The following is a 27,921-nucleotide window of genomic DNA, read 5'->3' on the forward strand; positions in this document are numbered from 1 at the left end:
TCTCTCTCTCTCTCTCTCTCTCTCTCTCTCTCTCTCTCTCTCTCTCTCTCTCTCTCTGCTCCCTTTTGGATGGACAGATGCGGATTCGTGCCCTGTGCACATTGAGGAATAGGTATGGCTATAGCTGTGGCTAGCTGGTAGGTCAGAGGATATTCACTAAACTAAAACCACAGGCTCACGCTATTGACACTGTAGACTGCTCTACCTGTTAAATAACCACTACCTGGTAAATAATTACTACCTGGCTACCTGGGATATAAACACGACATGGTTACCTGGTAAATAACCGCTACCTGTTAAATAAATAGCTGTTAAATACCCACTACTTGTTAAATACCCACTACTTGTTAAATACCCACTACTTGTTAAATACCCACTACCTGGTAAATAACCACTACCTGGTAAATAACCACTTGTTAAATACCCACTACCTGGTAAATACCAACTACCTGGTAAATAACCACTACCTGGTAAATAACCACTACCTGTTAAATACCCACTACCTGGTAAACACCCATTGGTTAAATAACCACTACCGGTAAAAAAAACACTACCTTTTAAATATCCACTACCTGGCAAATAACTACTTGTTAAATACTACTTGGTAAATAACCACTACCTGGTAAATACCCACTACCTGGTAAATAGCCACTACCTGGTAAATAGCCACTACCTGGTAAATACCCACTTGTTAAATAACCACTACCGGTAAAAAAAACACTACCTGTTAAATATCCACTACCTGGCAAATAACTACTTGTTAAATACTACTTGGTAAATAACCACTACCTGGTGAATAACTGCTAACTGGTAAATAGCCACTACCTGGTAAATAACCACTTGTTAAATAACCACTGCCTGGTAAATAACCCCAACCTGGCTACCTGGTAAATAACCACTACCTGGCTACCTGGTAAATAACCATTACCTGGCTACCTGGTAAATAACCATTACCTAATAAATAACCACTACCTGGCTACCTGGTAAATAACCATTACCTAATAAATAACCACTACCTGGCTACCTAATAAATAACCACTACCTGGCTACCTGGTAAATAACCACTACCTAATAAATAACCACTACCTGGCTACCTGGTAAATAACCACTACCTGGTAAATAACCACTACCTGGTAAATAACCACTACCTGGAAAATAACCGCTACCTGGTAAATAACCACGAATCCCCGAGCCAGTAAATACCCACTAACCACTACCTGGTAAATAACCGCTTCCTGGTAAATAACCACTAACTAACCACTACCTGGTAAATAACCATTAACTAACCATAACTGGGCTACCTGGTAAATACACCACTATTGCTAACCTGGATAATGACCACTAACTAACACTACCTGGTAATAACACTTGTTTAAATACCAATATACAAATATGGTAATGGACCCTAACTAACCACTACACTGGTAAATAACACTTAACTAAGAATAACTGTACCTGGTAATAACCGAACACTTGCTAACCTGGTAAATAACACCTACCTGGTTAAAATAACCACTACTGAGTATAACCACTAACTAACCACTACCTGGTAAATACCATTAACTAACCACATAATGCTACCTGGTAAATAAACCACTACCTTGCTAACCTGGTAAATGAACTCACTAAACCCTACCTGGTAAATAACACACTTGTTAAATACCACTACCTGGTAAATACCACTCGTTAAAATAACCACTACCTGTAAATGACCACTAACTAACACGCACTGGTAAATAACTAGTAACTGGTAATTACCCACTACCTTTGCTACCTGGTAAATACACCTACTCGTAAATCACGTACCTGGTAAATAACCACTACTTGCTACCTGGTAAATACACCACTAACTGTAACTAACCACACCTGTTAAATACCACTACCTGTTAAATACCCACATACCTGTAAACACCCATTGGTTAAATAACCACTACGGTAAATAACCACTACCATGGTAAATAACCATTACCGTGGTAAAATAACCCACTGGTATAACACTACCTGCTCCGTAAATTACCACTTGCTACCTGGTACAAAATAACCACATACCATGGTAAATAACCACTACCATGGTAAATGTAACCACTACCTTAAATCCACTACGGTAATACCCACTACAATGGTAAAGTACCCACTTCACCATGGTAAATAACCGCTACCTGGTAAAATAACCGTACTGGTAAATTTACCCGCTACCCAACTTGGCAAATAACCACATTTTAAATAACCACTACCTGGTAAATAACTGCTAAATAACCACTACCTGGTAAATAACCACTACCTGGTAAATAACTGCTAAATAACCATAGTGTGATCTAGATCAGTGATGTCTTACCTTTCTCCTGGAGAGCCAAACGGTGTTCAGAGTTTATATTAGTTTCAGCCCAGCACTCAATCATCCATCATTGACTAATCCTCAAGAAAACCTTGATTAGTTGAATCAGGTGCTGTAAGTGCTGGGCTGGTACAAAACCCTGCATATAGCTACCGTAACTCTCCTGTTTTTCAGGGACGAATCCCAACTTGAGAAACACATCTGGTAAAAGTGTTTTGTGCACATTTCTGAAGTTGGGATCGGTCCCTTATTGAATGTGCATGTGGCCCAGTAGGCCTGACTTTAACTCCCCATTGCAATGACCAGGTAGGTAGCCTAGAGGTTAAGCGTGTTGGGCCAGTAACTGAAAGGTCGCTGGTTCGAATCCCCGAGCCAGCAAGGTGGAAAAATCTGCAGTTCTGCCCTTCAGCAAGGCAGTTAACCCCCAGCAACAACTGGTCGCCGATGATGTCGATTAAGGGAGCCCCCCACATCTCTCTGATTCAGAGGGGTTGGGTTTAATGTGGAGGACACATTTTGGTTGAATGCATGCACAACTGACTAGGTATCCCCTTTTACCCCTTTCCCTCCAGTTAGACTGGTCCGCCACAGACTTTAGACACTACCATTATCACCCACTAGATGGCGATAGAATAGAACAGTCCTCAACATGTTGTTTTTCTTTTACATCCTTTGTTCTCTCGCTCTCTCGCTCTCTCTCTCTCGCTCTCTCTCTCAGGTCTGATGTATCTGGGAGGCTATAGGCCAGTGTTGGAGSCTCTCCCCCACCACACCTCAACCAGTAATATCAACCTGGAGGAGCAGGGGGCGGAGACTAGGGATGGCCAGAGTCCCAAACAAACACCTCACACACCACGCCGCGGACCACTCATAGTGTAACACGCACACACCCGTCCAATTCCGACCTCAGCGTCATAACAGCACAGACTGATATTTTAGCCATTTTACACAACCTCATGATTACGCATTAGACCTCGGCCTTCCTTCCTGCATCTCCTCACCTAATCAACCAACGCCCATGTCCTGAGGCAGTATCCTCACTTAACCGCCCTCCCCCCACTCCTCACTCAACCGTCCTGCACCTCTCCTCACTCAACCGTCCTGCACCTCTCCTCACTCAACCGTCCTGCACCTCTCCTCACTCAACTGTCCTGCACCTCTCCTCGCTCAACTGTCCTGCACCTCTCCTTGCTCAACTGTCCTGCACCTCTCCTTGCTCTGGACAATAGATGAGAAGCATCTATCTCAGTTGCTAAATCTAAATCTAACAGGGAAATGTTGAAGAGGATTTAACCTATCCACAGTCCAAAAAGGAGACTGCTAGAGTTAGACCATTCTCCCCCTCAATGTGTCATAATGGCTTTCTTGTGTTTCGTGTCATTGGTAGACCTTTGGGACTCCTCCCCTTGCCTCTACCAACCAACCAATCAGGGGTTAGTGTGATCTGCAATCTAATTAATATTCATGTATTTCTGTTTGACCTTCTAACGAGTGGTCGAACACTATAAAAACAACAGTTAGCTTCACTAGACTACCAAACTGGATTGTACTGGACTGGACTCGCCAACTCCGGTCCATGAACAAGTAGACTCTGGCCCTGGTTTTGCATGCAGCTCTTTTATGTCTCCAATCAGCCCTACTGTACTCAACTGTGATCTATCCTGAATGGGACTTGCCTCGTTAGCTAAGAAACTGGACTTGCTGTACATGGTGGTGAATGGAGGATTTGATCCAAAATGGCGGTGGTGGATAGATACTGAACTGTAAAGAAAACAGAGTGGAGTCCCTAAGAATGTACGATGCCGATGGAGGATGTGTAACACTCAGAGGAGAATGTAACGTAATGATTTGTTTTGGGGTTATTAACTGTAGAAGAATGACCTCTGAACTTTGAACTACCACCTGTGTCCCTTGCACACCTTTCCTAACACACACACAGTCATACACACCAGATTATCTCAGTCTGACTGGTGTAAAGAGCTTTACCACAAAGACACTAAAGCAATACAGAACCTGTACCTGTAAACAAGTAACACACATCACCCAACAAAAACACCTGTGCTGTTCGATAGACAAACCTGAACCTTCTCATTTTGTGAAAACCTTTAGTTTGTTTAATTTTCTATTATATTGTTTTTAGTGTATGCTCTACTGTTAATGTCGTCACATGTTCTGTGTTTTATTTGTTTAAACAAAAATGTGTTGCTCATTCCGTGGATGATATGTGAAATTAATAATTGTATTTGAGAAGAAAAAAAACACGACATAAAAAAAAGGGATGATGACACCAACATGGAATGCACTTCTTGCTGTTACCTAGGCAACACACTTTGCGGTGCATGAGGCGATTGTAGAGTAAAGCATGGTAGTCTAGGTCAGTCTCCACCCCTGTAGAGTACCCACAGTGGTATGCTCCACAGATCCACACACCCCTAAAGAGTACCCATAGTGGTACACCCCTCTGACCTTTCTGTATTGTCATATTGTCTCCAAACGACACCCTATTCCCTATATAGTGCACTACTTTGACCAGATCCCAATTCCCTGTATTGTGCACTACATTTGACCAGAGCCTTATTCCCTTTTAAGTGAAGGTAGTGAGCCATATGRGGGAATAGGGTGCCATTTGAGATTCATRGATAGTCTATAAGATACACTACAGATGCTCTCTTCCTTATCCTCAACTACAGGCTGGCTACAGCTCTGTTAGCTAGTGTTCACACATCGTCAGCTCATACACCCATACCTGTATCCCTCTCACCTACAGTATACTGGACCATGGGTCACTTTTGTAGAATGCTGATTGAAAATGTCAACTGCAAGAAAAAAAATAAAGTTTTTCGAACTAAAGTCCTTTACCTTTTCTTATTTACATCCAGTAAATGAGACTACTTATTTCGTTGTGGTTCCGGTGCTTTTTTTTATTTAAACGCTGCTTTCAAACACCGACCTCTACTGGACATCGTACTTTGAAATATAGTTCCAATTTTGTACAAAAAGTAGTTTAGCAGGTAGGCTTCTCAGAACATTTCGTATTATTCTGTACGTAAATCCGAAGACACTCCATTTAGTATTATCTGTTACAAATTTGCAAAACGTACAATATGTTACGAATTTCCAAAATGTATGATATGTTACGAATTCTAGCTAGGTTGCTAACGTTAGCTGGGTTAGGGTTCAATTTGGGAATTAGGTTATAAGGTTAAGGGAAGGGTTACGGTTAGGGAAAGGGTTAGCTAACATGCTAAGTAGTTGTAAAGTAGCTAAAAAGTACTAATTAGCAAAAATGCTAAAGTTGTCCATGTTGAGATTTGAACCCGCAACCTTTGGGTTGCAAGACGTTCACGTTATATGCCCACCATCCACCCTGACCAAACATCTTATATAACCCGACCAAACAAAACATAATATATTATTTTGAGATCCGGATTTACTTTGACTATGTTACGTCTAGTCTATGACATCAGGCAGGGAACTATGGAACATTCAGGGAGGTGAGGGTATGAGGTTGAATCCCGTTGAAGGCACATTGTTTTAGAATAAAAACATTAAAACGACTGTACTATTGTTCAAATCATTTGTTTTATATAGTATAAGATTCTGTCTTAAGCATCCTAAATAATGCCATAGATTTCGTTTTGGAAAAATAGTAAAGTTGTAGGYGAAAAAGGGAAGCGTGATGTAAGATTTAAACCTGGTATTCCAACTGATTATAGGCTACTAAAGCCAACGATTTACCGCTGCACCACAAAGTTTTAGTGAAAACAGTGGAGGGAAAAAAAACGTCTATCTGATATTCACACGCTGCTATAACACTACAAASAAGTGGAGGCTTTCTCCTTRAGCATATTATCCATAACTTGTAGGTATGAAGAATTAGGATCTGAACAGATAGTTCAGCGCTTCTGCTCTTTTCTATTACATTAACACTTGTCATTGCTCCTATCCAGAACCTGTTACAGTAGCGAGTGAATACATTTTAGTGTTGATCCCCCAAAGGAATCGAACAAAACAACCCTGGCGTCACAAGCACCATGCTCTACCAGCTGAGCCACACAGAACCTGTAGGGGACACATTATATGGTYTATACTTGGCATGTAGGTTTCTCACTTATGGGTGGCACAAATTGTGATATGATCCCGCTTTAAATGACGTGCAGATTATAAAGGCATCATAATGCTTTCATAAATGTGTAAGAAATAATCTATAACCGTATGTCATGCTTTATAAAGGGTTCATAAGTGTTGCCTAACTGTGTTACATAATCACCAATGTCAAATGTGACATAACCCACTATGTAAAATATGACATAAACCTGTGCTTTATAAAGGGTGTCATAAGYACCGCTTAATAAAGGCCTTATAAATCATATTAAATTGAGGCTGCAAAAAGCATTTATAACCCTGTCGTGCATCTTGGTAGAACATTGTAATGCCAGGATATTGGGTTCAATTCCCAGGATCACCCATAAGTAAAAATGTATTCATGCATGACTGACTGTAAGTTGCTTTGGATAAAAGTGTATGCTAAATTTTATATATTAARTTTCACAAAAAMATTTCTAGGATGGCACAACTCYTTCCCTCTTAGGTGCATAGTCAATTGTGGAACTGACCTCAACTTCCCCCAAAATGCTGTGCCGCAGGATAACACAGACTCTAAAGTGCAGTCATGCACAGGAACACATTCAGAGGGACTTTTAAAATCAGTTTACTTTTTTTTGGGGGGGGGGGGGTTCTTTTTAGTTTTTTTTTCTTCCAGGTTTTGGATTTCCCAAAAAAACTCTGATTTCCCCATTTTTTTCACAATTACTTTTATTATAAAAACAACAAAATTAGATTTTCTGTGTTTACAACAATGCTTAAACCACATCAGGGGATGACTTTTTAGGTCTGGGAAAAATCTAAGAAACTTAGATTTTGAGTGTAGTTCCCCTTTAATTCAGTGAGCGTTCCCTGCACTGTTGTGATGTAATTTKGCAACCAATGGAATGGGTGGAGTAAAAGGCCAGCAACATTCCGTATTATTCAGAGCCCCATGAAATGACACCATATATACAATCTACAGACCCTACTGAGTATTTCCGACAATATTTTTACTGCGGCAGCCAGAATAGTTCTTGCTCTAAGCCAATACAGCAATTTGCATTGGGGGCATTTATTTGACCTTGGAACATGTTTTAAAACCCAAATGTAATGCATAGGTCACTTAAATATGAACAAATATGAATCATTGTTAATGCTTAGACAAGTATTCTTCAYATCAAATCAAATGTATTTATATAGCCCTTCGTACATCAGCTGATATCTCAAAGTGCTTTACAGAAACCCAGCCTAAAACCCCAAACRGCAAGCAATGCAGGTGTAGAAGCACGGAGGCTGGGAAAAACTCCCTAGAAAGGCCAAAACCTAGGAAGAAACCTAGAGAGGAACCAGGCTATGAGGGGTGGCCAGTCCTCTTCTGGCTGTGCCGGGTGGAGATTATAACAGAACATGGCCAAGATGTTCAAAAGTTCATAAATGACCAGCATAGTCAAATAATAATAATCACAGTAGTTGTCGAGCGTGCAGCAAGTCAGCACCTCAGGAGTAAATGTCAGTTGGCTTTTCATACCCGATCATTGAGAGTATCTCTACCGCTCCTGCGGTCTCTAGAGAGTTGAAAACAGCAGGTCTGGGACGGGTAGCACGTCCGGTGAACAGGTCAGGGTTCCATAGCCGCAGGCAGAACAGTTGAAACTGGAGCAGCAGCACGACCAGTGCATTCAGAAAGTATTCAGACCCCTTAACTTTTTGTTACAGCCTTATTCTTTTTCCTCATCAATCTACACACAATGCCCCCTATTGACAAAGTGAAAACAGGTTTTTAGAMATTTTTGCAAATGTATTACAAATAAAAAACAGAAATAGCTTATTTACGTAAGTATTCAGACCCTTTGCTATGAGACTCGAAAGTGAGCTCAGGTGCATCCTGTTTCCACAACTTGATTGGAGTCCACCTCTGGTAAATTCAATTAATTGGACATGATTTGGAAAGGCACACACTTGTGTTGACAGTGCATGTCAGAGGCTGACACAATGAACATACTTGATTGAGTTTATTTGCATGTAAAAAAAACAACACATACACACATGTACATACTGTACATTTGAAAAACTTCACAGGGATAACAGAAAAAAATCAGACTTATTTCTATTGTGGTCCCTAATGAGCATGGTACAAAAAAACAACACATAAATGCAGACATGACATAGAGCGAAGAGAAGTTGAGTTATTAGGGGTTGATTGAGAACGCAATATTTATTTTTAGAAAGTTGCGATTTTCTCTTCCATCTTTTGAAGTGTCACTTAGCTTTCAAACTTAGTAGAGACTGACATAATGAACATACTTTCTGTGTTACGAGTCAATCAGAATGACGGTTTATGAGAAGATCTTTTAAGTTTCACCCGTAATTACATTTGTGGTTAAATAAGTTCAACGATGTTTGTGTTCTTTCATCAATTTCATCATGTGCAGTGTCAATGGGTGTTTTGAAAGGCACTTGTGTGTTTGCTCATCTACATAAAATATATACCATGTATCTATACAATATTTTATCAATAAGTGTGTAGGTTTGCGTAACAGTACTCTTCTTGCGTTGTGTACAATCATTCATCGACACGAACTCCAACTTGTAGCACCAGTCATGGAGCTTTATTCTGATAGGAACAGCACAAAATGTCACGTCATGCAATGCACGGCTCACCATCCAACTCTGCACTCACGCACGCTGGTTTGGTGCTTGTTCACTGGGCATGTAGTTACCAAAATAATACAATTACAATATAATATCTTTAACAATGTACCTGATAGGAACAGCACAAAATTGCACGTCATGCAATCCAACTCTGCACTCACGCACTGTACAAAATATACGAACCCCCCCACCACACAGTAAATTGCTAGCTAGTATTAGCTGGAATTCTCTACAACAAAATGCACAACAAATATTCACCAAAAAACGCTGCATCTTATGTGTGATGTTCGAATAATATTTACAAATAAATTGATATAAATTGTACATTTAAATCATCACTTGGGAGTATAAAATTCACTTTTGACGTACAGTGCTTTACATCCAACAATTTTCCGCTGGTTTGGTGCTTGTTCACTGGGACGATTCTAACCGAAACATCCTCCCCCGTAAGAAAGCTACACAAACCAGCCAATAAGATGGCATGTTGAGTAGGTGAAGGCAAAACAAAACTAAAACCAAAAACCCATTGGCTTAACAATTAAGTGGCAAGGGGAATCACCAATATAACCCTGTGACATTTGCATATTCAAATGACAATACATTTTTAAACGTAACCTTTAATTAACTAGGCAAGTCAGTTAATTAATAACAAATTCTTATTTACTATGACGGTCTAGGAACAGTGGGTTAACTGCCTTGTTCAGGGGCATAACGACAGATGTTTACTTTGTCAGCTCGGATATTCGATCTAGAAATCTTTCGGTTACTGGCCCAACGATCTACCCACTTGGCTACCTGCCTACCTACCTACCTACCTGCTGCCTTGCCTGCCTGCCTGCCTGCCTGCCTGCCTGCCTGCCCTGCCTACCTACCTGCCTGCCTGCCTGCCTGCCTGCCTACCTACCTACCTACCTACCTACCTACTACCTACCTACCTACCTACCTACCTGCCTGCCTGCCTGCCTGCCTGCTGCCTGCCTGCCTGCCTCCTACCTACCTGCCTGCCTGCCTGCCTACCTACCTACCTGCCTACCTGCCTGCCTGCCTGCCTACCTACCTACTCACCGCTACCTACCTACCTTCCGCCCCAAGAGTATTTCTGTTACCCAACATTGTTTCTTAACTGGTTATAATAAACGGTGCATGCTTTTCGTGTCTTATAATGTGTTAATGAAAAAATTTTTTTAATATATTGTAGACTATGCTGAACAGCAATAAAGAAAGAACTGAAAGACCTTCCAGTGTGCGTGTGTGTGTGAGAGAGAGTATCTTGCCAGTTGCTCCTCCAAGCTGTAGATGGCGATATGCTCTGAAATATCGCGTCATTGGCACGACTGTATCTTTCTATCAATGACGTGGACTTTCATTGTAAGAATTTACTGCAGCCTCGCTACTTATACACAATATATTTGTCTGCGATTTAATGCGATTTAATATATTTGTCTGCGATTTCTCGACTATTTTGACAATTGTCTATAAAGTAGCCATTCTTGTAGTATTTATTAGTAGGAATAGAAGGTCTGAGACGTTTGAAAACGGTGGTGAATTTCTCAGTGAAACAGGTAAGTACTTTCACTAACGTTACTGTACCAAGAAAAGGTTACTTTGCTGCGCTGTCACTACGTTAGCTGCCAACGTAGAAACGGTAGCACACTAGAAGAGAAACAAAGTGTAACTTTAGCTAGTCAGCTTAATTACTATGTAATTGCAATGACATTAAAATAAGGTTGGAACAACGTATCTTACGGTAACTAGCTCCTGTATGCTTCCTCAATTTATTTGCCTAGATAGGCTACAGATAGCAAACCATGGTAGTCAACATGTCAGTTAGCTATTCAATTATGTTTGAAAGTTTTCACAATCATTTGTATTCTCCCCCAGCCCCCCACCCAAAACTCAGGATGAGTAAAAACAAGGTGTTGAATCTGAAGGACAAAATCGATGGCAACGAGATGGATCTGAGCCTCTGTAACCTCACKGAAGTTCCTGTTAAAGAACTGGTAGGCCAACAACGACACACTCACACCACATTACTTTTTATAACGCCATGTATTATAGGCAGTAGTCTTGTTGTCATACTGTTATGTGTGTGCTTTCAGGCTGCCTTCCCGAAAGTTACAGTCCTGGATCTGTCCTGCAACAACATCACCTCCCTGCCTGTGAGTAACCTTGAATGACCTCAGCCCCAAAGCCAAACACTGGTCACCACAATCTTCAGTTCGGTCAGTTGTGTTAGTGCTTGACTGGAACTAAATCCTGCTCACAGTGTTGCTCTCCTCTGAAGACAAGTGGCTAATGTCTTTAAAGTAGATATTCTTTAAAGACTAATGTATGGTAGCCAACCCAGCCAGAGGGTCAAGGAGTTGTACTACAGTGTATTAACAAGAGGTATATGGGTAGAGGAGGAGAGGGGTGTAAGAGTTAGCAGCACTAGTGTACCTTGAGTTTCCTCTGAGCGTTGAACTTGCGCAGACATTCCACTGTCTCCTGTCTGTGGATCATAGAAGCCACGGCGGAATGATGCTGTAGGAGGGGAGAGAGATGAGTATTACAGACTGTACATAACTGTGTGTGTGTATGTGTGTGTGTCCAGCTGGAGTTCTGCAGCCTGAGCCACCTGGTCAAGGTGGACCTCAGTAAGAACCAGCTGACTGTTCTACCTGATGATCTGGGTCGCCTTGGCAACCTGCAACACCTGGATCTGTACAACAACAAGCTGACCATTCTGCCGGTCAGCTTCTCACAGCTCAAGGTAGGTAATACACACACACACTAGAACTTGGAATTGCCAGGGACCTCATGATACTAAACGGTATCTAACCACTGAAGTCATTAAACAGACAATGATCACTATTTAATTAGAAAACAAAAGGAGTTAGCATGTTTCACCATTGGCACCCATGAAACTTTTTTTTTTACCTGGTAAGTTGGCTGAGAACACATTCTCAATGACCTGGAAATAGTCATGAGCCAATTGGAAGCATTAGGTGGCCACACCCCTACGATGTGCTATTAGATCTTTAGTGACCACAGAGTCAGGACACTCATTTAACATCCCATCTGAAAGACAACACCCTACACAGGGCAATGTCCCCAATCACTGCCCTGGAGCATTGTGATATTTTTAGACCAGAGGAAAGAGTGCCTCCTACTTGCCCTCCAACACCACTTCTAGCAGCATCTGGTCTCCCATCCAGGGACTGACCAGGACCAACCCTGCTTAGCTTCAGAGGCAAGCCAGCAGTGGTATGCTGCTGGCTAAGATCTGCCTGGGTATAGTAGTTAGTTCCCCTCCCAAGCTCTTCTGGAGCAATAGTTCTAGCAGGCAAACTACAGCACAATATAAGGCTCATGTTCACTGATGCCATTCTGCTGGAAATAAATTTGACCTGGAACTAGAGTGAATTTATTCAGAGCAATTACGAGTCCCAAATAAGTGGTCTTAATGCGTGGGTGTATGGAAATACTGCTGACTTGGCAAAATGAGTTAGTGATGATACTTCTCATGTAATAGAGGAAAAATAGACATTTCCCAAACATCAGCGTACAGACAGCCCAAATGTACTCACCCCCTGGGTCCCAAAAGTCCCAGTATTATCCTGGCATTTTTACTACTATTATTAATTAATATGGGAATCTGCTTAATTCTATAATATATAGCAATATTTACTGTTAATTTATTTTTGGTGGACACAGATATTAATCTGAAAAATGTGTAAAGCTCTGTGAATGAGCTGGGAATAAACTTTGAATCCAACCATCAACAGTATGAAAGGCTAACTGTACTCAGCCAATCCATAACCTTTTACGACAATCTGAAAATTCTATTGTTAGACAGTTAATTACAAACAGTTTTAAAAACATTAAGTCATATGTGCCTTTCATCACCAAGACTACACAGTAAACTCTACAATTAGCCAGTTATCTTTGAGCTGGGTAAAATTGGTGAACTCAACATGACCACAGTGGCATATGGATGGAGGTTGAAGACAGAAAACACTTTACACAGTCTCAACAGTCTTCTTTTTCCCCCTTTGTCTGCATGTGTGTTTGTGTGCGCAGAACCTGAAGTGGCTGGATCTGAAGGACAACCCTCTGGAAATCAACCTGGCCAAGGCTGCAGGAGACTGTCTGGACGAGAAACAGTGTAAACAATGTGCTGCCAGGGTAAGACTGGGAGGGAGAGAGAGATGGGAAGGTAGGCAGAGGGAAGTTGAGGAGATTCAGAAACTCTTGGAGGACAATGGAAGTTGATAATAAAGTTCCTTCTTTCTTCAAAAGAAGCAAAGAGATTACATTTTTATTTAACAAGGAAAGTCATTTAAGAACAAATTCTTATTTACAATGACGGCCTACCCCGGCCAAATCCTAACCCAGATGATGCTGAGCCAATTGTGCACTGCCCTATGGGGCTCCTAATCATGGCCAATTGTGATACAGCCTGGAATCAAACCAGGGTCTGTAGTGATGCCTTTAGCACTGAGATGCAGTGCCTTAGACCACTGCGCCACTCAGGAGGACAGTGAGAGGAAGGAGACGTTGAGATGGACTAGAGGTTTGTTGGGTTCTAGCATGGTGCAGTGTCATTTCAACTACAATGTGATTGTAGGTTCTCCAGCACATGAGGATCCTTCAGGAAGAGGTAGACAAAGAGAGGGAGCGGCGCCTCCTAAAGAACAAAGGTAGGTACTACGATACCGTTGAACAGTGGTCAGTCATCGGGCTCCGCCCGGGTCTGCGTCCAACATGGCGCCCTTTTCCCTCTGTAGTGCACTACTTTTGACCAAAGCATAGGGCTCTAATCAAAAGTAGTGCACTATATGGGGAAAAGGGTGCCACTTGAGACATAGCCTAGGATTGCTAGAAGCTATCAAATAAAATGCTATTGGTCACATACACATTTAGCAGATGTTATTGTAGGTGTAGCGAAATGCTTGTGTTCTTAGCTCCAACAGTGCAGTAATATCTAACAATACACACAAATCTAAAAGTAAAAGAATGGRATTAAGAAATATTAGGATGAGCAATGTCGTAGTCCGGAGTAAAATATGTATATGTGTGTGTGTGGTAGGCTGTATAGACAGTATGAACAGTATGTGGATATAATATGTAGTATATCTGAAGAATACGTGGATAGAATAGTATATGTACAGTAATAGTTGAATAGGATGGCATAGACTAGAATACAGTATATACATTTTGAACAGTATGTTGACTTTATTTAAGTGACCAGTGATTCCATGTCTATGTACATAGGGCAGCAGCCTCTAAGGTGCAGGGGTGAGTAACCGGGTGGTAGCTGGCTAGTGACAGTAACTAAGTTCAAGTCAGAGTACTGGATGGAGGCCGGCTAGCGGTGGCTATTTAACAGTCTGATGGCCTTGAGATAGAAGCTGTTTTTCAGTCTATTGGTCCCAGCTTTGATGCACCTGTACTGCCTCGCCTTCTGGATGATAGCRGGGTGAACAGGGCGTGGCTCGGGTGGCTGAGGTCCTTGATGATCTTTTTGGCCTTCCTGTGACCTTGGGTGCTGTGTAGCGTTGCACATTTTGGGGAATATTCAGAGATGGAAACTTTCTGTGGGAATATATGGGAATTAACAGAAATATATGAAAATTAATATTATTTAAATGTAGATGTTTTTTGCATTGGATATATTTACCATATCATATGGAGACAGAAACATAAACCTTTTACCTTATCATAAGTAGACATAATTGCAAATGATTAAATCCTTCCAATAGAAATAAAAAAAACTATTTAGTTACGAATTGAACTTTAACAATATGAGTTGACTCTTCACATGGGATGATTTCACTGAACAAAAGAAAGGAAATATTGAATGATCCCAAAGATCCATCACATGTCCCAAAAAATGTTTTCAACATACATCTGTAAAATGATAGTGTAGAAACTAAAGCTTTGGTTGTCTTCCTCTCAGGCTTCCATTTCTTCTCCCCGGACCTCATCAATGTCCATATCTTGAACATCAGACTCTGAGGCCTCATCTTCTCTGTCACTTTCCAACTTTGTTGAGGATGGCTCGTTGTCAGGCTCAAAAGCCAAAAATTTGCCCAGATGGCCACCAATTTTCAACCCTTGTATTGTTCAGCCTGTTGCGTGCTTTGGTGTGTGTGTTCCCAAACAAGGACCAGTTGCGCACTGAGGCGGCCGATTGTTGGTGGGATTTGGAGGATGATGGAGGCAACAGGGGAAAGAGCCTCTGATCCACAAAGTCCCTACCACCAGGTGGCTGATGAGATATGTTGGCATGACTGCCATATTGCATCTCCATCCCAAAGCCCTTGCTTGGAAGTGTACTTCGTCAGACTGCCAAGAACATTGCCCTTATCCAGGCCAAGGTGGTGAGACACAGTAGTGATGACACCATAGGCCTTGTTGATCTCTGCACCAAACAGGATGCTCTTGCCAGCGTACTTGGGGTCCAACATGTACGCTGCGGCGTGTATGGGCTTCAGGCAGAAGTCGTCACGCTTTTTGATATATTTCAGAACTGCAGTTTCCTCTGCTTGGAGCAACAGTGAAGTGGGCAGGGCAGTACGGATCTCTTTTACATCTGCAAGCAGAGTCTGAACATCAGACAGGGTGGCATTGTCTCCCTCAATCCGTGCAATGGCTACTGCTATAGGTTTCAGGCTGATTACCACTCTCTCCAAAAATACATCATCCAGGAGGATCCTCTTGATGGGGCTGTCCATATTGGCAAACTGTGATATGGCCATTTCTTGGAGAGACTCCTTCCCCTCCAGGAGACTGTCAAACATGATGACAACACCACCCCAATGGGTCTTGCTGGGCAGCTTCAATGTGGTGCTCTTATTCTTCTCACTTTGCTTGGTGAGGTAGATTGCTGCTATAACTTGATGACCCTTCACATACATAACCATTTCCTTGGCTCTCTTGTAGAATGTATCCATTGTTTTCAGTGYCATGMTGTCCTTGAGGAGCAGATTCAATGCATGAGCAGCACAGCCAATGGGTGTGATGTGAGGGTAGGACTCCTCCACTTTMGACCAAGCAGCCWTCATGTTCGCAGCATTGTCTGTCACCAGTGCAAATACCTTCTGTGGTCCAAGGTCATTGATGACTGCCTTCAGCTCATCTGCAATGTAGAGACCGGTGTGTCTTTTGTCCCTTGTGGCTGTGCTCTTGTAGAATACTGGTTAAGGGGTGGAGATGATGTCGTGAATTATTCCTTGCCCACAAACATTCGACCACCCATCAGAGATGATWGCAATACAGTCTGCTTTCTCTATGATTTGCTTGACCTTCACTTGAATTCTGTTGAACTCTGCATCCAGCAAATGAGTAGATAAAGCATGTCTGGTTGGAKGGGTGWATGCTGGGCGAAGAACATTCAGAAATCTCTTCCAATACACATTGCCTGTGAGCATCAGAGGTGAACCAGTTGCATACACCGCTCGAGCAAGACATTCATCAGCATTTCTCTGACTATGTTCCTCCATTGAGTCAAAGAAACTTCTGATTCCAGGAGGACCATGAGCTGTTGCTATCGATAAGGTGTCTGATTCATCATTTTCACCTTGAATAGAAGTGGAGGGACTTTTGTCAGAGGTTGCTTGTTGTGAGCGCTGAGGGACCTTTATGCACTTGGCCAGATGATTCTGTATCTTTGTTGCATTCTTCACAAATGATTTGGCACAGTATTTGCAAATGTACACAGCTTTTCCTTCTACATTAGCTGCAGTGAAATGTCTCCACACATCAGATAGTGCCGGTGGCATTTTTCTGTTGTGCCTTCTTCACCACACTGTGCGGGTGGACCATTTCAAATAGTCAGTGATTGGTACGCAGAGGAACTTGAAGGTTTTCACCTTCTCCACTGCGGCCCTGTCGATGTGGATAGGGGAATGCTACCTTTGCTGTCTCCTGAAGTCCACGATCTGCTCTTTCGTTTTTGTGGACGTTGAGGGAGAGGTTATTTTCCTGGCACCACTCCGCCAGGGCCCTCACCTCCTCACCTAGGCTATCTTGTGGTTGTTGGTAATCAGGCCTACCACTGTTGTGTCGTCTGCAGACTTGATGATTGAGTTGGAGGCGTGCGTGGCTACGTAGTCATGGGTGAACAGGGAGTACAGGAGGGGGCTGAGCATGCACCCATGTGGGGCCCCTGTGTTGAGGATCAGGGTGGTGCAGGTGTTGTTTCCTACCTTCAGCACCTTGGGGCGGCCTGTCAGGAAGTCCAGGACCCAGTTCCACAGGACGGGGTCAGACCCAGGGCACCGAGCTTAATGATGAGCTTGGAGGGTACTATGGTGTTGAAGGCTGAGCTATAGTCAATGAACAGCATTCTTGCAGTGCGATGGCGATTGCATCATCCGTGGCTCTATCGGGGCGGTATGCAAATTACAGTGGGTCTAGGGCAGGTATTCCCAAACTAGCCTCGTTTCACGCAATGCCATCGGCGGTACGCCAAATACAACTGTGATTCACATTTTCAAACAGTACATTTATATTTTCCAATGGGGCTATACATTTGGTTGAGGTTTTTTTCTCGCCTGAGTAGCCTCGTTTCACTGCCAAAAATWAAATTAAAACGTCTAGTGTTCAGCGAAATAACAACACAATGTCAAATACAGGTAGCCTAGTCAAATAATTAACATCCAATCACATTAACTGTTACTCTCTTGCGGGAAACCTTCACTCTTGTGCAGACATTTAGAAACGAAACATAACTATTTGAAAAATAAGCCACGGGAGTTTTTGGAGCGAGAATAAAGACGACTTTCGAGTAGTAAGACGTGTAAAAGCAACAGATACCATTAATAAGAAGGGACTAGAAGCCTCTTATATGGTGAGTTACCGAGTGGCTAGAACAGGCAAGCCCCATACTATTGTGGAGGACTTAATTCTTCCTGCTGCTGCGGATATGGCTGGGACAATGCTGGRGCAAAAGGCCCCAAAAACTATACAATGTCTTCATYAAACACTGTTTCACGACACATCAGTGACATGGCAGGAGATGTTTTGAAACAATTACTGCTTCACATACAAGCCAGTGAATTATATGCATTACAGCTGGATGAGTCAACAGACATGGGGGGGCCTGGCACAGCTCCTGGTATATGTCCTTTACATTTATGGGGGGTCAATTAGGAAAGACATTCTCTTCTGCAAACGACTGGAAACCAGGACAACATGAGAGGATATTTTTTAAGTACTGGACAGCTTTGTGACATCAAATGAACTTTGGTGGTCAGGATGTGTTGGTATCTGTACTGATGGCGCAAAAGCCATGACAGGGAGACATAGTGGAGTGGTAACGCGCGTGCAAGCAGTTGCTCCCGACGCCACCGAGAGGCTCTTGCTGCCAAGGGAATGCCTGACAGCTTGAAAGACGTTTTGGACACTACAGTGAAAATGGTTAACTTTGTTAAAGCAAGGCCACTGAACTMTCGTGTATTTTCTGCATTATGCAATGATATGGGCAGCGACCATGTAACGCTTTTACAACATACAGAAGTGCGCTGGTTATCAAGGRGCAAAGTATTGACACGCTTTTTTGAATTGAGAGACGTGCTTAAAGTTTACTTTACTGACCATAATTTTCACTTGTCTGACCGCTTGCATGATGAGTTTCTCACACGACTGGCCTATCTGAGTGACATTTTTTATCACCTGAATGATCTGAATCTAGGATTACAGGGACTCTCCGCAACTATATTTAATGTGCGGGACAAAATTGAGGCTATGATTAAGAAGTTGGAGCTCTTCTCTGTCTGCATTAACAAGGACAACACAGAGGGCTTTCCATAATCRTATGATTTTTTTGTGTGCAACTGAACTCAAGCTTACGGACAATGTCAAATGTGATATAGCGACGCACCTGAGTGAGTTGGGTGCGCAAATACGCAGGTACTTTCCCGAAACGGACGACACAAACAACTGGATTTGTTATCCCTTTCATACCCTGCCTCCAGTTCACTTACCGATATCTGAACAAGAGCGCCTCATCGAAATTGCAAAAGGCAGTTCTGTGAAAATTKAATTTAATCAGAAGCCACTGCCAGATTTCTGGATAGGGCTGCACTCAAGTGTCCTGCCGTGGCAAATCGTGCTGTTAAGACACTGATGCCCTTTTCAACCACGTATCTATGTGAGAGTAGATTCGTGGCCCTCACTAGCATGAAAACTAAATACAGGCACATACTGTGTGGAAAATGATTTAAGACTGAGACTCTCTCCAATACAACACAACATTGCAGAGTTATGTGCGTCCTTTCAAGCACACCCTTCTCATTAACCTGTGGTGAGTTATTCACATTTTTTTTTATAAACAAATAAGGTTTTATATGTAAGATGGCTAACTAAAGAGCTAAATTATTGATTATTATATTATTATTTGTGCCCTTGTCCCATAAGAGCTCTTTGTCACTTCCCACAAGTCGGGTTGTGACCCAAAATCTCACTCATTCTTATATTTAATATATGTATCGTATAGTGTGTGTGTGTGGCAGGCTTACAATGATGGCAAAAAAACAACATTTGATAGTGCGCTGACCCTGGTGCTAGAGGGGGTACGCAGCTGGAGGTTGAATGTTTGAAGATGTACGGGACTATAAAAAGTTTGGGAACCACTGGTCTAGGGTGTCAAGTGAGTTGATATGATCCTTAACTAGCTTCTCAAAGCACTTCATGATGACAGAAGTGAGTGCTACCGGTCGATAGTCATTTCATTCAGTTACCTTTTGCGTTCTTGGGTACAGGAACAATAGTGGACATCTTGAATCAAGTGGGGAAGGCAGACTGGGATAGGGAGAGATTGAATATGTCCGTAAACACTCCAGCCAGCTGGTCTGTGCATGCTCTGAGGACGCGGCTAGGGATGCTGTCTTGGGCCGGCAGTCTTGCGGGGGTTATCACGTGGTTAACATGTCTTACTCACGTCGGCCACGGAGGAGAGCCCACAGACCTCGGGAGTGTCCAGCGTTGGTGGCACTGTATTATCCTCAAAGCGGGCGAAGAAGGTGTTTAGCTTGTCCAAGGGCAAGACGTCGGTGTCCGCGACGCTGCTGGTATTCCCTCTGTAATCCGTGATTGTCTGGAGTCCCTGCTGCATACGTCTCACTATGGGTTCACTCGTGATATTTCATACTGTTTTAACATTGTTAGCTCAGAGCAGCTGATAGTCAGTAATATCTAGCTTGCCATGATTATAGCTAGGAATTTGATTAAATTCAATAAACATTATTATTCCCCACTGGGCAATCATTGAACGAGACAACAAACATGTTAATGGAAGCCGCAGGAGAGTGTACAAAACATTAAGAACACAGAGTGAACATATCAAAACGAATGTTCATCTTTTTTCATGGCATTAGAACTGGAAAAGAAGAAAGAGACGAAACAGAGAGAGAGGGAGGCGAAAGAGAGGGAGGCTCGTAAACGAGAGAAGGCAGAGGGGAAGGAGAGGAAGAGGAAGGAGTACAACGCTCACATGGCTGCCTTAGCTGTTCAAGAACAGAAGAATAAGAGAAAGGAGGAGAAGAAAAAGCGGAATGGACAGATGGCAGCAGGTATGTAATGGGCGCGTTCCAGGTTGACTTTAATGCAGTCGTGCACGTGTTGACTATACAGCGAACATCACTTACTCACTTCTCTCTCTCCAGATAAGAAAGCAGCAGCTGAATCCACCCCCAAAGCCCAACGACGTTCTCTCATTGGCCTGCTTTTCAAGCTCCTCCTCCTGGTGCTGCTGGGATTGGCTGGAGTTGTCGGGGTATGTCATCTGACCGGGCTAAAGAAGGAGGCGGTGTGCGCGCCAATCAACATTGCTGTGGATGACGGCCTATCCTGGATCCGGGAACAGGAAGTAGATTTGAGGATCAGAGAGCTGGTACAGGAAGTGGATATAAGAGCCAGAGAGCTGCTGCAGAAACTAACCTCTCTGGCGCCGCATTTCCTCGAACCGCTCGGCATGGCACCCAGGGCAACGGAACCTGTGGAAACGTTAGAAAACTGAGTAAGGAAGGAAGGTAGGACTGACGAGAAAAAAAGAAAGATAGACGACCAGCTTAAATTCCTATGGAATTGTCCTTTCGTCGCTCCTGGTTTCCTCTGTTTTGTATGCTCTCTTTTTAACCAGTGGATGTCTGTGTCACAAGTTACTCACACCCCAGTCTCACACCCTAGTTCCCTAAAGTGTGGGACTCTATTGCAAAGTAGTGCACTATTAAAAAGGGAATAGGTTGTGATTGGAGAATTTCCGTGTGACTCATATGCACACTCCCAAGTCAACCCCCAGCCCCTACTACCCCCTAGGCACGGTAGATCTGAAAGGTCTGGATAAGTGTATTCAATATGGTGGAAACTCAAACTTGCCCATCAGAGGGCAAGGTCAAGATACAATATATATACACACACCTGTGCATTCCTTTCATATCTACACAGGTGCACAGGGCGTAAAGGGTAGGGGTTGATTTGGGATTGGGCAATAGTAACAGACCTCGTCTGTGCTGCGTCAAAGTCTTAAGAGTCCAACTGGGCCTCCCGAGTGGCGCAGCGGTCTAAGGCACTGCAGTGCTAGAGGCGTCACTACAGATCCGGGTTAGATCCCCGGCTGCGACCGGGAGACCCATGAGGCGGCGTACAATTGGCCCAGCGTCGTCCGAGTTAGGGGAGGGTTTGGCCGGATGGGATGTCCTTGTCCCATTGCGCTCTAGCGACTCCTCGGTCGTCAGTTGCACAGTGTTTTTCCCGACACATTGGTGCGGCTGGCTGCCGGGTTAAGCAGGCAGTGTGTCAAGAGGCAGTGCGGCTTGGCATGGTTATGTTTCGGAGGACGCACGGCTCTCCACCTTAGCCTCTCCCGAGTCCGTATGCGAGTTGCAGCGATGGGACAAAACTGTAACTACCAATTGGATATCTCAAAATTGGGAGGCAAAAGGGATCAAATAATCATAAAAAAAAATAGAGTCCAACTGCCAATCAGAGCCAGGTATTGGCCAGAATTTGAGCCAATCAGATCATATCATAAATGGTATCTGTGGTTGGTTGGGGCAGTCTGAGCATGTGCAGTGAGGCTGTAAATATTGAGTAATCCTGTGTCTTCCATCTGGGGCAAGTTGGCTGCACTCATTTCTGTAACGCTACATCTCTGCTCAAGGACTGTCAACATCAATAAATGCCTTTAAGCTGGAGGATTGTCTCTGTAGTTTTTGCAGAGACGTGTACGTGAGAATGGAGCATTGTGGCATGCCTCAGTTTATTGAATCAATGGAAAACCTTATTTTATAGCAGCCACAGGCCAGGGGATCCTTCTTCCAATCAAAACGCACCATTCCAGGTATCCGACTGTACCCAGAATGCCTTGCTCCGACACAGGAGGAAGTCCTTGGGTGGTGCCTTGCCGGAGAAGGAGGAAGTTGCCCTTAAACACTGATCTAAGGTCTGTTTTCCGTTGCCTACCTGAATGGTTAAAGTTAGGATTGGGATGGGGAAGCTGGTTGGCGAATTCCTTCCAGGTAGACAGGAAACGCACCTGGATACGTTTCCCGTCCACCTGGAAACCCCCCCCCTCCCCGTGTGTAGCTTCAGGTGCACCACAGCCTGACGGGAAGGATTTTGTACCAGGTGTCACATTAGTGTCCTACTACATACTCCATACAAGTGGACATGGGAGTGAACAAGTGCATATAGGTATGTGATTCATGATTAAACAGGTTCCCCAAGTCCTTTCGTGGCTCAAGTAAGTCGAATCCAGAATGGCCCATAGTTGAGTTGGTTTCAAAGACTCAAAACTTGCTCCTATAGTATTTGCAAAAATAATCCCTTCCACTATATTATCAAATGACTGTAAATTATTTTGTGAAGATGTTATCTATCATCAGCTGCTAATGATGTCAACCCACCTCCTCAACCTCAACTCGAGAAACCTTGCGAGGGCAGTGCCTCACCGCCATCTTTCTTCCTCCTCTTCTTCCCCCGCCCCCTTTCCTGCTGCTTGCTTCTTTTGGCTCTGGGACTTCTGGGATCTAAAAGCAAAACAAGCTGTTATTTTTTATTTTATTTTGCAAAATGGTGGACTTTTATGGGACACAGCTTGATGTTTCTACAAGAGATAGCTAAAAGTCCCCTTTCCCACCCCTTCCACCTAAACACTATTCCTCCCTTACACTTACTTGAAATGGTAACACTTTAATGCTTTATAAACTATTATAAATACCCCCGTAAGGGGACTGTTGCATAGTCCCTACATAGTGCATTACTTTTGACCAGAGTCCTATATAGTGCAGTACGCTATGGGCCCTGGTCAAAAGTAGTGCACTATATAGGGTGCCATTTTGGGATGCTGACCAAATCTTCCTCTCCAGGCCCCTCACCTGAAGTACTTATCCAAGTCTATAACCACCAGGGTTGGGGAGCCTGCAGACCCAAGGTCCAGGAGGTCAAAGAGGGGCTACAGTCTGCACCTCTACCCCTCTGCTACTGGATAACATAAAGGGAGTGAGGGCAGCATCTGGCCACAGTGTATTTCCTAATAGTTGTAAATGTTTCCTGGATTATCTTCTGTTTGCTTGAGCTACTGTATTTTAATAATGAATAGTTATGAGACGAGGTACTTTCTTTGAATACTTTGATGTCCTTTAAATTATAGTTATCTTAGGGATAGCCCAAAATGTAGCGGGTCCCTGTATTAACACTTGTGTGATACATTCATTGCAATTAAATCGCTTTATCTTGTTCTATTTACTATACTATATTGTCAAGATACCTTTCTCTCAGAGACAGAATGGCCAACTTAAATGACTATAAAGCCATGTCTGTTGAAGTGTCAACGTTTGGAATGAATGCAATGATGCCAAAGAAAAATGGATATGTGAGTTTGTGTGTATCCAACCATGACCTTGAACTGCCAACTTCACTACCTACTGTATAACCAGAGTGTAGAATTCCATTCAACACATTTGTAGAACAATTATATGACCAGTTGTATTCGTAAATATACTCAACTAGCAGAAACCCACCTTGACAAGCGGTAAAACAAAACAAAAAAGCCTAGATCAAATCTTTAGGCTAAACCGTTAATCCATTCATAATAAATTTGCACAGAAAAAAATATTTGGTTGCAAATGCAACTGGAGCATGTAAATAATTGCTAGGCTACTAATTTTAAATTCACAGCTGACTACTTTGTGTGACCATAAAATATGGTTGTGACCGGGTACAGCAAACTAATTTGGTTGCAAAGGTGAATGGCTCTGCCATATGTCATGTAAAAAATCTTCCCAGCTTGAAAATGTTCCCAATCATGTTCAGATTGTGAAGTCGTGTTGTAAAATTTCTCACAGTGTGAAAATGTTCACAGTTCAATAATTGCACATACATCTCTATGTGGATGGCTGAGCTTGTGTGGAAAATAACATCTTTGAACAATGTCAAAGTAACTAGTGGAGACGTGAAACAGTTTAAACTTTGGCTAAAACCTAGCTTTTATATTAGGTTTATTTAGCTATACAAACAAGCTGAAACTGCACACCTCTGAGAACAAGCCATCTCGACCAGCTGACAGCTAATTATGCTAGCTAGCAAGATTCAGTGTGAGGGTGGAACCGTAAGTGAAGAAACAAATAGTTCAGTTTCCACAGTATGGTTATATCCCGTTCATTTATACAGCCTTATCCAAGGAACTCGTTTTGGAGATCCCCAGGAGCACGATCACCATGATGATCAAAGGCCAGTCTTCCTTAAAACCAACCCCGGCAATCACTCTAACTTTCACTTCCTCTGTACATTGAGATACAACCGAGGTAAACCCGTCTGTTCACAGCCCTGCTCGCCCAGGCCATGAACCCGTCTGTTCACAGCCCTGCTCGCCCAGGCCATGAACCCGTCTGTTCAATGCGCCTGCTGCGCCAGGCCATGACCCGTCTTTTCACAGCCTGCTGCGCCCAGGCCATGAACCCGTCTGTTCACAGCCCTGTCGTCGCCAGGCCATGACCCGTTCTGTTCACAGCCCTGCTGCCGCAGGCCATGAACCCGTCGCTGTTCACAGCCCTGCTGCGCCCAGGCCATGGACCGTTGTTCACCACCTGCGCTGGCGCCAAGGCCATGAACCCGTCTGTTCACAGCCCTGCTCGGCGCAGGGCAATGAACCCGTGCCTGTTCACAGCCTGGCTCGCCAGGCCATGGACCCGTCTGTTCACAGCCCCGCTGGCCCAGGCCATGGACCCGTCTGTTCACAGCCCCGCTGGCACAGGCCATGGACCCGTCTGTTCACAGCCCCGCTGGCCCAGGCCATGGACCCGTCTGTTCACAGCCCCGCTTTTTTATGGAGGTTTAACATGAAATACTTTACATGATCATTGTGTGACTGCTTTTTTGGTTGTTCTTTTTGTTCCTAGACTTAAAATAAAGTATACTCAACAATATGACATTATCTTACAGCAATTTCTTGGCATATTTGAATACTGTCATTGTTGATGTCTGTAGATAGGAAATGTCATATTTGAATACTGTTGTTGTCGATGTCTATAGGGAAGAAATGTCCCACTGTGTATGATGCCATATTGTCTTTAATATGAAATAGAAAAAATACCTGCAAAAAGTTTTGCGATTTWACTTTAGAAAAAAAACTATGTAATATCCATGGTGTAAATCAGGGATGTCAAACTCATTTTGCCCTAGGGCAGTATTCAGTCTTCAACGAGGTACAGAGGGCTGCACTGAAAATGTGTTATATTTCCACGCCATCAAAATTTGCAAAAGATAGTCCTCTATGCATCTTTTATGGAATTTTCCATACTACCTGACTAATAATTACAGTGATTATTAGTGAGCTGGACAGTCAAGAAACTGTATAAATGTAGGTCCGTTTTAATTTCTACCAAGTTTCGATTTGGTTTTAGTCATTTGAAAGTGTATCGAGTTAATTTTCCCACCGCTAAAAAAATATATTATTTTACTCTAAACCACCTGCGGGCTGGATTTTAAAGCATATTGGTATACATAAATCCAATGCCACACAAGTTTGTGTGTGGCATGTGTGTGTATGTGTGTGAATAAACCTATGGCCATTAACTGCTATGCTGACATTGCTCCCCAACTTGCACATTCCAGCTCGTCAGCAGAAACACGAAGTGGAATCAAACCATAGCAACGCCCTGCGCAGATATTGTAGCTGTGGATCAGGTTGATGAAGTCATCAACAGGTACTTGCATCACTGTGTGGGCCTCGGATACACACACATGGTAAAAATGTGACACTACTAAAATATGGTGGAAACTCCTCTGTGTAGCCTTTGTTTACAAGTGCACATTCCGGGGAGAAAGGTAGGGAATGGAGCCACGGCCACTCTTCCACCCACCTGGATCTACAGCCACGGCCTCTCTTCCACTCACCTGAATCCACAGCCACCACTGATTGATACACTCCTCTGGTCGCAGTGCTTTCACAGCCTCCGCCAGGGCCTTCTCTGCCTTCTGCCTCTCCTGCTCTAGCCTCTGCGCCTCCTTTTTCCCCTGCTGTCTCTCCAGGGCCTCCCTCCTCAGCGCCTTCTCTCTGGATGCCTGGATCTTCTCAGCAGTCCTCTTGGAGGGCTTCCTCTTAGCAGGGGAGCTGGAGGTGCTCCCAGCCCTGGAGAAGGGCTTTGGCAGGGGCCATAGCTGAGGGAGAGATGCCTCCTCTCGGTCATCCCAGTCTGGTCCTTCACCTCCACCTTCCTCCATCCTACGGTGAATGTTTAGGCTCTGGTATGAGGTGAATAGAGATTTGGACTCTGAGTGACCATTCGGTGCCAACAGGCCTAAACCACCAGCCTCCCTACCACCCCCTCTGAGGCGGAGACAGGGGAGGAGGAGATGGGGATCTCTATATCGGAGCTGTCCAGGACCACCAGGTTTGGTTGGTCTATGTGGTTCTGGGAGGCTCGGCTGAGGCTACGGCCGGGCTGCAGGAAGTATTACACAGGGAGATCCTCGTCCAGGACACTGGTGGAGTCACTGTAGCTGCCCATGGTGGCTCCGGTCTCAGACAGATGAGACTGACTGTAGATGGACAAAGCAGGTTAAAATCAGAACGATGGTGTTATATTGCCGGTACCATTGGCCATGCAAATTTAATTTACAATCTATTGTGTTCTATTTTGAGACGGCCTAAAAGGCATATGCTATACAAAATAGTATCTTTATTGGCCTTCCTCTCTGGCCATATTAGCCTCGAGAAACATCTATCGGGTGCTGTTCTTCTGATGTTGTAGTTCCGCTTAGCGGACAATGTCAGTAAGAACAGTGCTCGCTAGCGATCTCTCGAGGCTTCTTTTTTACAAGTGGGATGCACTGGCCTACAATAGTAGGCCTGATTACCAACAATGACGAGACCGCCTACAGGGAGGTGGTGAGGGCCCTGGGAGAGAGGTGCCAGGAAAATAACCTCTCACTCAACGTCAACAAAACAAAGTAGGTGATCGTGGACTTCAGGAAACAGCAGAGGCTGCACGCCCCTATCCACATTGACGGGACCACAGTGAAGAAGGTGGAAAGCTTCAAGTTCCTCGGCGTACACATCACTGACGATCTGAAAGAGTCCACCTACACAGACAGTGTGGTGAAGAAGGCGCAACAGCGCCTCTTCAACCTCAGGAWGCACATTTGAGAGCATCCTGTCGGGCTGTATCACCGCCTGGTACGGCAACTGCAGCGCCCGCAACCGCAGGGCTCTCCAGAGGGTGGTGCGGTCTGGCAAACGTATCACCGGGGGCAAACTACCTGCCCTCCATGACACCTACAGCACCCGATGTCACAGGAAGGCCAAAAAAATAATCAAGGACATCAACCACCTGAGCCACGGTCTGTTCACTCCAGAAAGC

At 43.7% G+C, this 27,921-nt stretch overlaps 2 protein-coding genes, 1 long non-coding RNA gene and 1 pseudogene across 11 annotated transcripts in view; 2 read left to right on the forward strand and 2 right to left on the reverse strand.

The window, feature by feature from the left end:
* LOC111968146 (E3 ubiquitin ligase RNF157) overlaps positions 1-5,185 on the forward strand; it is a 31,065-nt gene extending 25,880 nt beyond the window's left edge. For 3 of the 5 annotated variants that reach the window (XM_070445005.1, XM_070445001.1, XM_070445002.1), the window contains one exon: positions 3,054-5,185. In XM_070445005.1, the coding sequence (XP_070301106.1) occupies positions 3,054-3,214 (161 nt within the window). In that variant the 3' untranslated portion in view covers positions 3,215-5,185. Of the gene's footprint in view, positions 1-77; positions 138-3,053 lie in introns of all 5 variants that reach the window. The other 2 variants (XM_070445003.1, XM_070445004.1) reach the window with 2 other exon arrangements.
* Positions 377-2,288, reverse strand: LOC139028165 (uncharacterized). Of its 4 annotated transcripts, none has more exons than XR_011480367.1 (5): positions 2,264-2,288; positions 1,218-1,301; positions 1,095-1,166; positions 656-928; positions 377-619 (listed from the first exon to the last, which is right to left on the reverse strand). It is a non-coding gene; the product is annotated as an uncharacterized lncRNA (long non-coding RNA). The 4 variants fall into 4 exon arrangements; XR_011480368.1 differs by lacking the exon at positions 377-619 and having other exon boundaries at positions 738-825; positions 903-928; XR_011480366.1 differs by lacking the exon at positions 377-619 and having other exon boundaries at positions 809-858.
* Positions 5,186-10,406: 5,221 nt separating the features above from the next.
* Positions 10,407-22,254, forward strand: LOC111968150 (leucine-rich repeat-containing protein 59). 2 transcript variants are annotated; one of them, XM_070445007.1, is made up of 8 exons: positions 10,407-10,635; positions 10,955-11,073; positions 11,173-11,232; positions 11,667-11,825; positions 13,136-13,240; positions 13,683-13,755; positions 20,437-20,631; positions 20,725-22,254. In XM_070445007.1, exons 1-8 carry the CDS (start codon positions 10,497-10,499, stop codon positions 21,075-21,077), a joined length of 1,203 nt encoding a protein of 400 aa, XP_070301108.1. In that variant the 5' UTR covers positions 10,407-10,496; the 3' UTR covers positions 21,078-22,254. The 2 variants fall into 2 exon arrangements, with proteins under 2 accessions (XP_070301108.1, XP_070301109.1); XM_070445008.1 differs by having other exon boundaries at positions 10,557-10,642; positions 10,963-11,073.
* Positions 22,255-22,340: 86 nt separating this feature from the next.
* LOC139028187 (crossover junction endonuclease EME1-like) lies at positions 22,341-27,069 on the reverse strand (annotated as a pseudogene).
* Positions 27,070-27,921: the final 852 nt, after the last annotated feature.

Source organism: Salvelinus sp. IW2-2015, linkage group LG8, assembly GCF_002910315.2.
Source record: "Salvelinus sp. IW2-2015 linkage group LG8, ASM291031v2, whole genome shotgun sequence".
In the NCBI taxonomy this organism is placed as follows: domain Eukaryota; kingdom Metazoa; phylum Chordata; class Actinopteri; order Salmoniformes; family Salmonidae; genus Salvelinus; species Salvelinus sp. IW2-2015.